The sequence below is a fragment of the Aplidium turbinatum genome, chromosome 5, assembly GCF_918807975.1.
Source record: "Aplidium turbinatum chromosome 5, kaAplTurb1.1, whole genome shotgun sequence".
NCBI lineage: Eukaryota > Metazoa > Chordata > Ascidiacea > Aplousobranchia > Polyclinidae > Aplidium > Aplidium turbinatum.
The window spans coordinates 20,307,959-20,323,606 of NC_137476.1; the positions used below are offsets into that span (position 1 = coordinate 20,307,959).

Genomic DNA, 15,648 nt, shown 5'->3' on the forward strand with positions numbered 1-15,648 from the left:
ATCACAGTTCGAAAAAGCAGTGTCTGCAACAAACAGCCTTGTTTATTGGATTTCTACGCTTCCAAAAAAGCGTACGGTACCGTGGTATTCAAACGAATGAATGGCGTCGCTTGATATAATCAATTTAATAAAGAAAAATCACAAAAAGTCAAGGTCGAGAAGGCAAAGGTCGCAGTTTGAACGTCATCCAAAAGCTTTCGTTGTCGTGCACAAGTGCTCACCTGAAAGTCAAAATAAACAGTGTAGCCTATATTGACCACTAGAAGGCGCTGCTTAACAGTAGCTTACATTGTTTATCGATTAGCATATTTTGTTTATGATGTTAAACATAGTAGATGCAGGACATCTCTGGGTACATGACTTTCAATTAGCAAAATTTAGAACCTAAGCAAATAGCGAAATTAAAAAAAAATATTAAGGGCACCAAATGTTAGGTTCAAGGCCTCAAAGAACTCAATTGGGGCATGTGACCAAGATTTTTTACCTGGTTTAGAATCCTTTTTGCGTAGCCTAAACTGTGGCGCAATAATATTTTTTGGCATGATGGCTACTATTGCTACAACGCACAGTTTGTAGGCCTTTTTGAGCAGAATTATCGAAACTAGATTTTTATAGAAGTTGAAGTAACATCAGACAGTTTGCTCAACGCATTAAACAAAAAAACCTGCTAAACATTAAACAAAACATCTGCTATTAAAACATCAGATGTGTAACGTGGCTTTTGTTATTGCTGTCGATAGTGACGTATTCTCGAGCAGTAGGCTATCTCCACTTTTTGGCCACTTTGAAAAAATAAATGAAACATTGCACTTTGGGCCTTGCCAGTGCCATTGAAAACAATCTTTTTTTCCGTTAATTTTTTTTAAAATGTATTGTTGAATGTTCAGTTTACGCATTTTAATGCTTAATTCCCGTTTGAAAATTTCATTTGGTATGTCTTTAACAATAGCCTAAAGTTAAATTTAAAATCGTTTTTTGATGACAAAGTTAGGCTAGGCTACAACAGGTTGAATTGATTTTGTAAGAAAAGTTGAATAGTCTTTAGAATAACCAATGGCCACCTGGAGATGCGGCCTAATTTGTCACATTTTGCAAATTTTGATTACAGCTAGGGGAAGGTATGGACCCATGACCATACCTGACCCATGAGCCATCCCCTTCCAAATTCGAATAAAACCTTAGGCTATAGTAGATTTTTTATTAATAAAATACGTTGCATTTAGTTCAATAGTATTTCTTGGAAAGTTTTGGATTTAATCTTTTAAAATTTCGCAAGTTAGAGGGTAGGGTGTGATTTTGAGGTGTTTTAGTAAAATTTCTCATTTGCGTTTGGAGCTTTACAGAAACTTAAATACAGCTAGCATCGAGATATAAAATTCAGAAATTGTAATGGGCTATATAGTGCAGGATTTAGTACAGTTCATTTAGACTTTACTTCATTCTAATTAAGTAAGTTAAGATGGAACTTTGTCACCTACAGTTCTGACCCATGATCCACCAAAAGTGTTGTCCCTTGAACCATAGTTAATGGGTTAACACAATGCCTAATTGAGGGACAATAAACATGTTTCATTTATTTTAGAAATTATTGTGTAGGCCTACTGTAAGTGGAGTGTAAAATATTCTAAAATGACTAGCGAAGCTGGTGATGCCTCAGCAATTGTTTTCGTCCTCCCCCCACCACTTGCAGGAACGACAAAACAAACTGACGACATTAAAAAGTTTTGAATCGACTTTTCGCAGTTTAATATTGCTTAATCTATTTCTGCAAACTGTTAGCAGTGTGTGCATTTAACAGTGTATTTATTGTATCTTAAAAGTTTGCTCTGAACATCTTTAAGGTCTACCTTATCAGAGTGGTTCAAGGGTCCATACCCGGTGGTTCAAGGGTCCAAACGCGTTTGCACCCTTGAACCACTCTGATCACTGTCAATGTTGTCAAATATTTTTGTTGATCCCATAATTATATGTGGTTGAATTTTTTACACAATATACTGAAGTGATCACACTATGTTGTGCTGAAATTTCGTCACCATAGAGTAATTAGTTAACTAATTATAGCTTTTAATGTGAAAAAGTGGCTCATCAGTCCATACCTTCCCCTACTGCTAGTGTTTGACTTTTAAAGCCAAGATTGGACTAATTAGCCATTTAAGAACTCACCGTTAGCTTTTATTTTATTGCGAAGGCCATCATCCTCGAAGACGAGGGATAGCCATCACTGCTAGTGTTTGACTGACATTAGATTTTTTTACTTTTTGCTGTCTCCTAATGATATAAAAGCTTTTTGTTGCCTTGGGGAAGCAGTAGCAAATGAGAAAAAGTAGGTTGAAAAACGCTGAATCAGACTGTTATTGAAAAATTAACAGTCTGACTGAAATCTTCGAAACCAAATTTTCTTTGTTTTTCAACATCTGAGGATATTAAAACCTATTGTGTGATCTGAAGAAAACAGCAAGGAAAGCGTAATAATATAATTTTTAGAAAAGTTTATTTAAACATTCGCCAAAAGTTAGTAAAATCTGGAAATTTTTGCAAAATGTGACAAATCAGGCCGTATCTTTAGATAGCCATGAATAACCGCTGGCTAGAACAATTTAATTAATTGGTAGGCTAACTTAATGCAGCGAATGCCGATTAGGTTAGTAGGCTACAATGTGACTGAGCGAGCAAGTAAATTATGCTGAGTGCGAAAAGCTAGGCCAACATGTTTTTTGTCCGGGCACGGGACTAAGTGCTCCCCAGACCCTGTAGTGTACCGTACTGAAACTAATTAAAGTAAGAGAATTCACGTAGTAGCCTATCCTGAAAAACGATGTAACTTAAATAGCCTAGAGGCTTAGTTTAGTTTAGTAGGCTTAGTTTAGTGGCGAGTTTAGCTGACAGGGGTCTAAAATTATCGCTTTATCAACGCAACTTTTATCAAAGCACGCTTGATATCTTTAAGACATAACTTCCCTGGGTATAATTGAATTTCCGCAAGATGATGATGTTGTTTTTTGCTAGTTTGTTTTATTTGTTTTTTTGTCATTGTTTCATGTCGTCAAGTTATAGCCTATCTATTTTGTGAGTCGTGCAAGGCCTGGTGCGTTGCGCTTGAAATGGCTTTGCCCGTGGTAGGATTTCTTTGTGGGGTTTTCTTTGCCTGCCTTGCTCTTTGCTATGAGCTAAACGCATCAAGACGTGTTCCCCTTACGACCATCAGCACTCTTGATAACGCACCATGGCCGATCTTCATAGCAACTGTCCATACAAATCTTCAATATATCAGCTAAAGTTATGTAGGCTAATAAAGTTATAGCCTATATATGTTTATTTGTTTTGTAACATTTTTTATTTATTTTTTCCCTTTATATCATAAATTTTTCTGAAGGTGTTGCGACCGTGCCAAATTTTTTTCAACTCAATAACTTACTTCGATCACAAGCACGTTTTAACGTTCGCGTTTTGTCGCTTCTACCTTTTTCTTGACCTTTGCTATGTTGATGTGTATTGTTTTGATATGATGGTCAGAAATAAAAAAACAACTGAATTGAACTGAACTGAACATTGTCGTGTGGTACTGGTGACACAACAAATCGCATGTCAGCAACATAGGCTAATACAGTAAATTTGAAAGCTTCTATTCATCGACTATCGGAATGTTAAAATAGCTTATAGTTGGAACGGTTTAGTTAAGCTTCATAGCCTGCAATAACAGACGCGACGTAGACTACTAGTTGTTGAGCACGAAAGAGTAAGAGGTTGAGAGCGAGGGAAAGAGTTAGGGGAAAGGAGGTAAATATGGGTCACCGAAGCAGAAATTGCAATAACTTTCGCATATTAACTTATTTTTTCACGAAACCGGTTTGCTGATGAAAACTTTAGTATCAGAGCAGTAGGCAGAAAACCAAGACCAAAAACTTTGCACTTCTGGCACAAACTGTCGTTAAATTTTGACCTGGCGGTGGCCCAGATTACACTGCTGCCGTGTAATGAGCTACCGACTGTGTAATATGGACCACCGAATCTGTTAGCAGAAAATCAACTGTTCCTTATCTAATGATGATTCAATTAACTATCCATTTTTTAAATATATAAAAATAACTCAGTAACTACTCTAATAGATTTTAATCAAAACAAGAAACCAAAAACACAACTAAAACAGCAACCAAGAACGCATCACAGAGTATAAAAGTTGATACCCAAATAACAAAAAAATTATTGGTCGTTGTAGTAAAAATATAAGTTTGTGAAAATTATATCACTACATGGTCATGTGCCCATTCTTGGTGCTGGTTTTTATGTTTACATTTTGTTAAACTTTGCTATAAATATAGTCTCACTGCCAATAGTGTAATATGGGCCACTAGTTTATAGCTAGGCTACTACACAAAACCAAGTGGCCCGAAATACAATAGCACGACTTTTTGTAATTTCTTATTGTGACCATGAGCCCTTATCAAATACGCTAAACATTGGTGGACAGGGCCGTAGCCAGACCGCAGAGCTAGGGGGGGCCAACTTTTTGTTAGAGGGGGCCGAAAAAAATTAAATGATTTTGGCATTTTAACCTCTTAAATACCGGTATCCACAAAAATTGCAATATATCAGATTAGTGTTAAGACCAACACTGGTCTCTTATTTTATCCGCTAGTTAAATCACGGCAACCATATTACAATGACCAACATAACACAGCAATTGTTGTATAAATAGCGTTAGGCCACTTGTTATGAGCAGTAGCGTAGCCAGGAATTTTGAAAGGGGGGAGGGGGGTTTGACGGCGAGTTTCACTTATCGCGACACCCAGCGGCGGACTGTCTGGGGGGCCTCCCCCAGAAAATTTTGAAAAATTACTTTGAATTTGGTGCATTCTGAGAGTATTTTCAACAAAAATGTGGGTATAAATATTCCTGTAAAATGGTGCTGTCCGGTGGCATAGCAAAAAGATAAGATCATGTTTTCTTCGGCATTTTTCGGAAATAAAGCTACAAGTCTCTATCTTTTCTTGTTGCTAATTCCAGGCTAAGATATTTGAATGTTTGGTAATGGCAAAACTCGCTCTTTGCAGTTTCGTTTAAAGTTAGGCAAACTTTGTTTTAGAGACATAAAGAGACTGAAAGCATCATTCTCAATATTTTTTTTTGTTGTTGTTTATTGTTTATTTATCTTTATCCTGCATTGCGGGAAAGCGGACTTGAGCGCTATGCATCGGTGTACGCCTTCCGACATACACCTGACCCACGCTGCAGCCGACGGCAATGTCTGTTTCCGGTTGTCTACTCTACTTATGACTTAAATTTGGTACTACCCATTACTCGAAATCGATCACTGGGTAGAGGCAATTATCGTAAAGTTACTTGCCCAGAGGAACAACAGCAGGTACGGGTGGCTGGAGTCGAACATGCAGGCTCTCGACTGCGAGCCCAACGCGCTAACCACTCGGCCACTGCTGCCACCACTCGGCCATCGTGACGTCACACGCGTGCCAAAGGGGGGTTGCAACCCCCATAACCCCTCCTTGGCTACGCCACTGGTTATGAGCAAAAACTTTAACTGGCTCGAAGAAGCTAGTGCCGAGGATTTTGATATATATGATTACATTCCGCCTATACACCCGTGAGCTAGTCTATTGCAGTCGCGGATGTTTGGATGCAAACCGTCGTCCCCGAAACGGTCTCACAAACAAGTCTAAATCGATAGATTTCGATACAGAATTTTCAAAGGCCATAAGCACCAAGTTTGCCTGTCTTGGTTGTAACATGCTCCGTCTAAGTGGGAGCGTCAACCCTTGTTAACACTGAGAATCCACACTCACAAACGGCAGTGCTAGATCCAAATGTAGCAATATCTGCTGCAAGGTTGAACACTTTACAGATTAGAAAACTAGAAACAAAATTTATTTACACTGATTGAAGAGAAAAAATAAACACAGCTTAAAAGATTACGGGTTTATATTTTGTATGCGTTGTCTTCAAAAACCACTTGTTTTACCACTGCACATTTTGCGATTTATCACTGCACAAATTTGGTTTATCACTGCACAAATTGGTTATCACTGACCCTTAGAATTAGGTATGGTAGCCTACCGAGAATAGCGACAGCTGATATCAAATAGCCTAATTTGTACCGGTTTGTAGGCCTGCTGGAAAACCATTCGCTCTTTGTTAGGATATCATTCTTTCCCAAAACATGTTTATTTTGCACTGTTTCTGACAATTTTTCTACCAACCTAACACCTGTTGGCCTTGGTTGAATGGAACATGTTGAGGTTGCCAAAGGAGGAGGTAGGGGGGGGGGGGCGAAATTGTTTAATCATCTTAGCTGTTAACTAAACAAAACAATTGTAGTTAATTGGGCCTAGGTTGGAGCTCTGCAACGGGAAAGATGGGCAAAATCATTACAATTGTCGCTGTTGCTCGAGAATGTTGGGATTTTGCCAGGGGGGGGCAAATTTTTTTTTCAGGAGAGGCGAGGCCCCCCCTGGCCCCCGGCTGGCTACGGGCCTGTTGGTGGACCATATTAACAACTGGCCCTGTAGCCTAATATCTTTAGTGTGTTTACCTTTTTTAAGTAGTCTCATGAAAGTTAAACGAAGACGAAGGTTGCGTACAACCAGTCACAACTAGGCCTAAGACTTACTTTGTGCATTTGTACATGGTGTTGAGTTGCATGACATCATCCGGAGAGAAGTTTTCACGTTGCTCTTTGACTGGCTTTCCAGTTTTTCTGTTAATCATAGCTTAATGATTAAACATTTGACGTAGGAACACTATGGAAACAAATTCAATGTGAGGTCATTGCTTGTCAATTGAATGCAATGTCCTGTTTTATGCAAAAAAATCAAAAACATGCTTATTGCAATTCCGATGTTAGTGGATTGCATAACGATGAATAAGGTAAGCTGTTGCACTCTTTCTGAGCTGAATCACTCATTTTTTTGTACATTTTTGCTTTCAAAATGAATCAAGCTTGATTGATGAGTCTTAAAATCGCAGAGTTTTGAGCAAGCTATTGTGTTAAAACTTATGGCCTAGTATAGGGTTAGAACTTAAATGATAAGTTTGATTGATATTCAAATCTGGGTTAGATTAAATGTGAAGTTTTAGAAGCACAATTCTATTACAGTCTACTCCCCGCTTGCCCACTTCGGGACTGGACGATTTTGGCTTATTAAGCGAGGGACGATTCTTTGTCCCTCCAATACATTCAGTAATTCCACATCAGACCAAATTGGGCTTAATAAACGAGACTATTGTATAGGCTATGGTTCTGGTAACTTATAAAAAGCTAATTAGCTGCTTAAGACTACAAACGCATCCACTGACTTGTCCAAAATGGTTGGTTTTCTGTTGGTGGAAAAGTGAAATCCTCCATATTGCATGATGGATCCGAGATCGTACGGAGATCCAAACGAGTTTACATCTTTCGCCGCCTTCTTTTCGAAATTACTCTTCATCTCTGGTAAACAATACAACAACGCAATTGATATATTGATGATCGATATGAAAAGTAAGATTTAATTATCATAAACGTAAAACTATTGTTTTTTTGTTTTTTTTTTCGGGAGGGAGGGGGTGATGTTGCATGTGTAGGTCTACAACTGTAACCTACATTATTTGTATGTAAACAATTGCTTTGATGGTTACTTACTCGGGTTGACATTTTCCATTACAATTTTGACATGATCATCTCTGTCTGGGCGTGAGTGTTCGTGCCAGAATCCCATTGCGTGCAACATTTCATGCATCACAATTCCTTTGTACTCGCATCCGCGTCCAATGGAAAGCTAAAGAAAATAATCCTCAACTAATATACAGTGCAGATTGGTTGTCATCAGGCGCGGATTTATGGGGGGGGGAGGGCCAGGGGGCCCGGGCCCCCCCCCCCCCGAAATTTTGTGAAAAATTGTAGAAGTTGTATGTTTCCGCATCAAATGGTTTGATAAGCTTCTAAACAGCTGACATTAGTCCCTCGGCATCACAATTGATGAAAATGGTTCTTTTAATGTCTATTTTATAGCATATCGTACATGTCGTAGTATCATTGTTCATATCTGTTTAGCCTTTTCTTTCTTTTTAATTGATTTTCAAATTTTCTGCCCCCCCCCCCCCCCCGAAAAAAACTCTTAGATTCGCGCCTGGTTGTCACTGCGGCTAGTTTTTGTTGAATCAACACTTTTTGTAAGTTATAAAACCTTGAAAAAGTTACGATTTTGTAGAACTGTTCAAGACGAATATACATCTAACATTTGTCTGAATAAAATGAATTTTTGCGATTTTCATGCCAAGACTGTTTGTTATCCTGGTTCTGCTTCATTTTGAAATCATCTCGTTTCATTGTAAACTTTAAAAAAGTGAATTCATTAAAACTTCAAACGCAAAGGGTGTATTCCAATCAGGCTTAGGGATATTTAAAAGAAAACTCTTTCGAAAATAATTTGAAGCAAAATAAAATTTTATTTTTATTCTTTCGTTTTGCCCAAATAAAATTATTCGGAACACTAATTTAGGCCTACTTTAGATAAATTTTTGTACGTCAAAACGTTTAATATTTACTTGAACCAATGTTTTAGTTTTTAACAAAATAAATCTTTTTCTTTGTATTCAGAGTATTCTCAGTCTAACGCAGCCGTCTTACCTGCTGCTTTCCGCCGTTCCTGCCAATGTAAGAGTAGCATCCTCTCCCCTTGAAGATTTCAATGTAATCCTTTTCGTCTGTTCTTGGCTTGAAAACCATGCAGGTCTGCTTGGCATATTCTTCAATGGCAGCGGAGATGGCTGCTACTGCTTTTGGATTACCAGCTGGCAATAGAGAGAAAGACGTCACATCGTGGCCTAAGCTATTTGTCAGGGGTCAGTAGCCTTGGTGACAAATAAATTAATATAAAGCGAAAATAACTAATTGTTCACAATGTAATACTTAATCAAAAAATATAAAATAAAAATAGATTCATACATTATTTTGATTGTAGCTCATACGAAGTTTATAGACTTAGAAAACTGTCGAAGTCAACTTTACTCTTTAGACGTGTGTATAGAGTCAACCTAGCTAGATATATTGTTAGTGTTATATTTTACTTACAGATAGTCGCGTCCAAGGTGTATGGAACTAAAAAGTTGCCATCTCCTAAAGGCGAGTTGTTCCATCGCCTGAAAAATTTTGACGCGGCTCTGTTGTCTTTAGCACTTTGCATTCTGGCAACATCTTGTTCTGGAAAAAATTCCAAACTTTAACGAAGATAAAATAGAAACTACACAATGCTGCAGTTTAATGTTGTGCAGCCAATATAAATTATTATCAAGCGTAGTTTACTCTAAATTCTTGATTGTTTCCATCGTGTTTCGTGCCAATAATAATTAATTTATTGGAGACTTCTTACTTGACATCATGATGTCGCCTTCGAGCAGCCCTTCTTCTTTGCAAGCACAAGACAAGACGCATCCCTTCTCGTCTGTCTTGTGTCCGAGAAGACAGCTGTTAGTGCAGTCTTCTACGTTCACCTCATAATCACAGTTGAAATCGCTACCGTACAGATCCCCATCTGAAATATAAACATGTGTAGGTATACGGTGATAACTGGTAAGCCTAATCAGTGGCGCCGGCAGGGGGGGGGCAGGCGGGGCAGCTGCCCCCCCAATGTTTTGGGCATCACCTTTTTAATTTTTTTTCTATTATTACATATTAATATATATTTTTTTAATATTTGGATCCCAACCTGAAGTCAAGTCAAGTTTGCAAGGGGGGGGGGGGGGGGGGGGGGGGGGGGTTAGGGCTAGAAAGCTCTCTCTTCTATTTTAACTTTTTCTTTGTGCTGCAGTTATTATTATGATTTTGTGATTCTAGTCGCAGCCCAGCAGATTGGTTCTTGCTTAGGTTGGCTATTTCACTTTTAGTTGTGTAATATATCATCTTTTACCTCATGCGGTTGTACTTCTTTAGCTCAGTTTAATTTGTTTGCTGCATAAGCATAAGGGTCATTTGCTTCCACAGTGTAACATCACTTTTGTGAAAATAAAAGTTGTGTGAGCGAAATCAAAACTTTCCTATCTGGAAATTAGGTTGTCTGTTTTACATTCTCCCTTTGTCTGCAGCGTCCGGAAAAAACAAGTCGTCAAACAAGCCGGAAACTGCAAGCCGGAACAAACTGCAAGCCGAAACTGCAAGCCGGAACTGCAAGCCGGAAAAAACAAGCCGGAAACTGCAAGCGTCCGGAAAAAAAAGTAACTATCTTAGATTCTGACAGTTTTCAGACTCAAAAGGAGTCTATGCCGCTTTTTGTCATACAGTGGAGCCCATATTTCTGAAATTGTGTTATATTTAACTTTTAACTCATCGAAAATAGCCTGTGTTGTCGGATTCTTTCCAGTTGATTAATTATTGCGAGATTACATTTGTGTATACATTGGCATAGCACAGTTTGACGTTGATTCTAATTTCTATGCTAAATGGGTTCACTTGTTTGTAAACGTATTTCTTTGTGTCAATTTCTCGAAAATTTGTTGTATTGTGAAATATTCAGCATAAACGTTAACGAACGCCTTTTTATGCAACTGTAACGTTTTTACATTCAGCATCAGGAATAGCCTTTTTCCTAATCCATCGCTTCAAATAGAAGAACTTCGCATTATTTCTCAAATTCACCAATAATAGCTCAGCTAAGCGAACATTCCTTTGGGTCACGTAGTAATGGATAGAATTGTTTAGCAGTTTAGAAATAGATTACTGCATTTGTTAACTGAGCTATTGAAATGAACTCTTGATCGTAATTTAAGAAAGGTCATGTTAGATTTTCTGGAGTATTTGTTAATTATGATTCTATTTGAATAAGTCGTGATATAATGCTTAGGCGTATCACCTTGTAAATGAATTCTGGAAAAAGGTTTGTCAAATGTCAACAAATGAGAATTTTGTTAAATCGTACAATCGTGTTCTTTATTTAGAGCAGTGATTCAGTAAATCTTACTATTTACCAACTAAAATTCTACAATGGACTTAAAAGATTATAAATTTGATCCTGCCTTCCCTTTGCCAAAATGCCGTGAAGCATGTAATTATGTTATTAGTAGAGGACGAATTAAAACTGTCAAGGCCAACTATCCGAAAGTTAAAGGTAGAAAATTTCGCTCACAATGGTTTGATGACTATCTCTGGCTGGAGTGTTCAGAAGCTAAGGATGCCGCATTTTGCTTTCCTTGTCGAGTGTTCAACAGCTTGGTATGTTATAGTCCTGTCAAGTGTTAATATTATTTAAAGTTTATTAAACTGCAATTATGCTCCACCGGTGTTAAATGATTATTTGTTCTTAATATTTTTTCTTCCTATCCACGAGGATTTCATGCACAATTGTATAAATTGTAAGACCTGCGTCCCCGTGAGGAAGATTGTACATTTTTTACATCGATTCAACGCCCTACAACGTTGAATCGATGTAAAAAGCAGCAGAATTAGCTGGCTGGGGTTTGTGTTTTAATTGATTATTTTTACTATAAGTGAAGCTTGTTTTCACGTCTAATAAACGAAGAAACATGTTGACTTTAACTGTAGCCTATTGTTCCGTCATACTGCATTTTTGGCATCTTAATAAGAAATATAAGAATTGTTCGCTAACTTTGTGTTTTAAACTTATCATTTGATATTGTGCATTCTCCTGATGAAATCTTCGTGGAAAGGAAAAAGAAATATTAAGAATAAAAAATAATTTGCAGAGCATTTATTGCAATTAAACTATGCCTGGTGGCCGTCACAGTAAATTTGTTCTATTAACTTTTATTGGCCTTAATGCTCGCAATGTCATAAGGCTACGGCTACGCAATACGCATATTGTGGCCGCCTCTGTGTTTGATATATCTTGACATCTGTATTTTGTAAGCATGGAAAAACGTTTTCACAGCGTTTCAGTGCAGTATTTGATAATTTTTCTATCAACTGACAGACTAGTCCAAAGCATGAGGCATATTTAACTAACAGACTGTTGGATAATCAGAAAGTGCAGCTACGCAGAATTTCGCTAGCAATGGCAGTTGCAAGTCCCATACGGAATCAAACTGTGATTTATTTTTTTCAACAGATCAGACATGTCAAAAATGTAGGACTTTTGGTAGTCTATATTACAGTAGACTATAGCAGTAGAAAACAAGAGAAATTAAATAATATATCACTGTCTTGCATGTCTTGCACCAGTGGCGTAGCCAAGGGAGGGGGATCGGGGGTTTCAACCTTTCAAATTGAATTTACGGATGTTAATATATTGTAAAGCTTTGGTAGAGAGTTTGCTTTATATTGCGTAGTTTAATATATTGTTTGCAAGAAAAGTTTTAGCCTATGATGTAATTTCACGTCAAACTGTGCAAGGATGCAAGCCATCTGTAACTGCTGAGATCGCTTGTTCGATATAGATTAACGTCTAAAAAGCTATTTGTTATACAAAACTTGAATATATCAGAAATAAAGTAACTTCATTCTCTCAAAGCTTTTTGTTTGACACTCATCAAGATGTATGACGTCTATGACGTTACATTTTCTAAACTTTAGGTTGACTTTAAAGCATAAAAGTTAGTGACTTACCGGAATAAGATCGTTTTTTGGATCAACTAAGGAGAAAATTGATAAATAATAAAACTGTAATAATCTCGCAAAAAAAAAAGCAAATCAACCTATGTCTCTAAAACAAAGTTTGCCTAATTTTAAACGAAACTGCATTAAAAGAGCGAGTTTTGCTAATACTAAACATTCAAATATCTCAGCCTGGAATTAGCAACAAGAAAACATAGAGACTTTACTTTATTTTCGAAAAATGCCGAAGAAAACATGATCTTATCCTTTTGCTATGCCACCGGACAGCACCATTTTACAGGAATATTCATACCCACAATTTTGTTAAAAATGCTCTCAGAATGCACCAAACTGAAAGTAATTTTTCAAAATTTTCTGGGGAGGCCCCCCAGACCCCCGTCGCTAAGTGTCGCCTTCGCCCGCCGGCCGTCAACACCCCCTTTTCAAAATTCCTGACTACGCTACTGTCTTGCACTGTCAAAATTTTGCCCCCCCATTGTTGAAGGTCTGGCGGCGCCACTGAGCCTAATAGCAATAGGAACTTAACAACAATTCTATACATGTTGTTTTTAAAACTCAATATTACGGGCTGTTTCAGCGTTGGCGTGTTTGCACAAACGCGATAATAACTTATTCTTTTAACAAGTTTTTTTATCAATGGCCAACCGCTGTCCAGAACAGAATTTGCAGTCATTTTAAAAGAGTTTTAGATCTTTTCAGAAAAAAGCAAATTAAAACTAGGCCTGGCTTACATAATATGTTGATAAGAGCTTGTGGAAAGAAAAAAATAATGGTAAAAGTAAAAAAAATAACCGAAAAAACTGGGAAGATTACTGTTGAAAGTGAATAAAGTAATCAAAATTACTACAGTGGACAACTGAACAACAATCACACTGCACATAAATATTTTTGTTATAGGTTCCTGGAAAAATAAAGAGAAATATGTGACACTCAGTAGGCTATAAGTCTCTTGATTAAATGCTGTGCTTTGTATAAGATGAGCTTACCTATGCATTCATTCACAGTTATTGGCGAGGGTGTGTCGGATCCAGTCACTTTCAAATTGTTCATATCTGTCATGGAGCAAGTCCTTGTATCTGGAAGAGATGTAAAAAGATTTTTGAAATGAAGTTAGGCCTACTTTTTGATCAATTCATGTGCCTCATTCAAGAACAAACGTGTCAGACAGAAAATTACGGTAGGTGTAGCTTGCAAATACGCCTGAGAGGTTGAATTTTGCGCATCAAGAGTTTGGAGATTATTGTACAATACTATTTTAATGTGGGCTTAATGCTGCATATGGCATACACTACGTAAGCAGGGGCTCCGAGAAGGGGGGTAGTCGAGCAACTTTCCTCCCTAGCATAAAATTGTAAAGAAGTCGATTACTGTGATAAACGATCCGCAAAAAGATTTTTATATTTTTTCTGGTCCGGCGATGTTAAAGGTTGAGAACCACTGGCCTAGGTTATTATGTGTTTGCAATGTTTCTAGACAAAACAGTTAACAACAATGGTGTTTCTGCTGCAGGTAGGTTATAATCGAGTAAACTTTGAAGATTTTCATACCGAAAGAAGTTTTTACCATATTAATACGTTGTTAAAATCGAATGTAGAAAAGGATTCAATTTCACGCCAATGAAAGTAGGCTAAGTTCAATTGAGACGAACATGCAACGCATAATAAAAACTGTTTGATTTTTTGTTTTTGCTAAAAACTATTTTGTTGGGGCTCGTTTTGTATTGTTTTCCGACCAGTTCTGATTTCTCTCGGAAGCCCTGTACGTCGGTACACTACTTGGATATTTGTTAGTTTTGAAAATAAGACAAATTTTTACACTTCTGCATAGGATATGTGAGACGAGGCTTTGAGCAGTAAAAGCTATTTTATATTGATAACAATTATCAAATTGTGACATTGTCCACATGAATTACATGAAAATAACGCGATTGTTCACTGCTGCTTGCGCTTGTACTACGCAGGAGATAACTTACCAATAAAGTTGCTTTCCTCTCTGTCCAATAACAAGTTGAACAACTCCCTTTCAAGTGACCTGCTTGCGTAAAGAGCTCCTGTAATGATAAAGTAATGCATAATGAGAAGCCTAAATGATTTACAATATTATCGATACAATTGTTCTTCTTATCATACGAAAAGTCTTCTGTCTTGATTTTGGTTTTGTTTAAAATTTATCCTGCAGTACTTTCAGCTTAATCTTTTTAACTTGCCTAACACTACGTTATAGCCTATTATAAAAGTTTCCAGGCGGCATCAGAAGTAGAATTTCAAGAAACATGAAAATTTATTTTATTCTCATCTTATTCTCAAGTATTACAAGACTCACCTTGGACACTTGCCACAGCTACCAACAAAACTACAATGAATTTTTTCATCTTATTGTTTTCTGATAAATTTTGTTAACTAAAAGCTAATGTTAAAATTAATTACTCTGTTCGAACCATAGAAGATTACATATTGTAAGGCCCAGGTCATATTGAGTAAGTTTGACAAAGTAAAGAACGTTTGCAAACGTTTGGAGTCGATTTTATTCAGAAACATTTAAGCAAAGAGCAACGAGATAAATTTGATTAAACTATTTTCACACTGCCTATTTTAAAGCTAAATTAAAGGCACAGCCAAGGCCAAAATGCTGATGAGTTCAAATTTCCGCTTGCACTTTAAATGTCGTATTGGTCTGAAGTGAAACGTTGTCTTTGAATTGTGCTACTTGACGCACGCACGCCTTGGACTGAACCATCGTTTCTTCACTTGTTCATTTCTTTATTTAAAATCGCGGCAGTAGGTATTCGTTGATTGAGCTTGTAGGAGAAAAATAATGTGACATATTGAAAAGCTTTAATAATTTACGCAAATGGTCATCGCAAACAAGGAACATGCGTAGCGGCCATGAAAGCAAAGTTCTAATCAACTGATAGGCCTACAGCAGAACGTTACATATTTTAGACCAAAGCAACAAGGTCGAGAAACCCGTTTGTAGACTATTCTAAATTTTTCTTATGAGTGAAAATCTTCATTGTTCAACGTTGAAACGGTACAAATTAGGGCAGTTGTGCTCACTTTGGAGCGTTGAGAAAACAATTTAATACAGTACAT

General features: G+C 37.2%; 1 protein-coding gene across 1 annotated transcript; it reads right to left on the bottom strand.

The window, feature by feature from the left end:
• Positions 1-15: 15 nt before the first annotated feature.
• LOC145770745 (low choriolytic enzyme-like) lies at positions 16-14,984 on the bottom strand. The gene is made up of 10 exons (XM_082582450.1): positions 14,879-14,984; positions 14,529-14,606; positions 13,543-13,632; positions 9,363-9,524; positions 9,065-9,193; positions 8,621-8,784; positions 7,634-7,769; positions 7,309-7,441; positions 6,623-6,709; positions 16-221 (listed from the first exon to the last, which is right to left on the bottom strand). The coding sequence occupies exons 1-10, from the start codon at positions 14,925-14,927 to the stop codon at positions 218-220; spliced, it is 1,032 nt and encodes a 343-aa protein (XP_082438576.1). The 5' UTR covers positions 14,928-14,984; the 3' UTR covers positions 16-217.
• Between the last annotated feature and the right edge of the window lie 664 nt (positions 14,985-15,648).

Excerpts from the sequence above, each read along its gene's own strand:
- LOC145770745 (XM_082582450.1), bottom strand. The coding sequence starts at position 14,927 with ATGAAAAAATTCATTGTAGTTTTGTTGGTAGCTGTGGCAAGTGTCCAA. Across the intron at positions 8,785-9,064 it reads CACCTTGGACGCGACTATCT|CTGGTAATCCAAAAGCAGTA; the intron begins GTAAGTAAAATA and ends CTCTATTGCCAG. Across the intron at positions 7,770-8,620 it reads GGAACGGCGGAAAGCAGCAG|CTTTCCATTGGACGCGGATG; the intron begins GTAAGACGGCTG and ends TATTTTCTTTAG.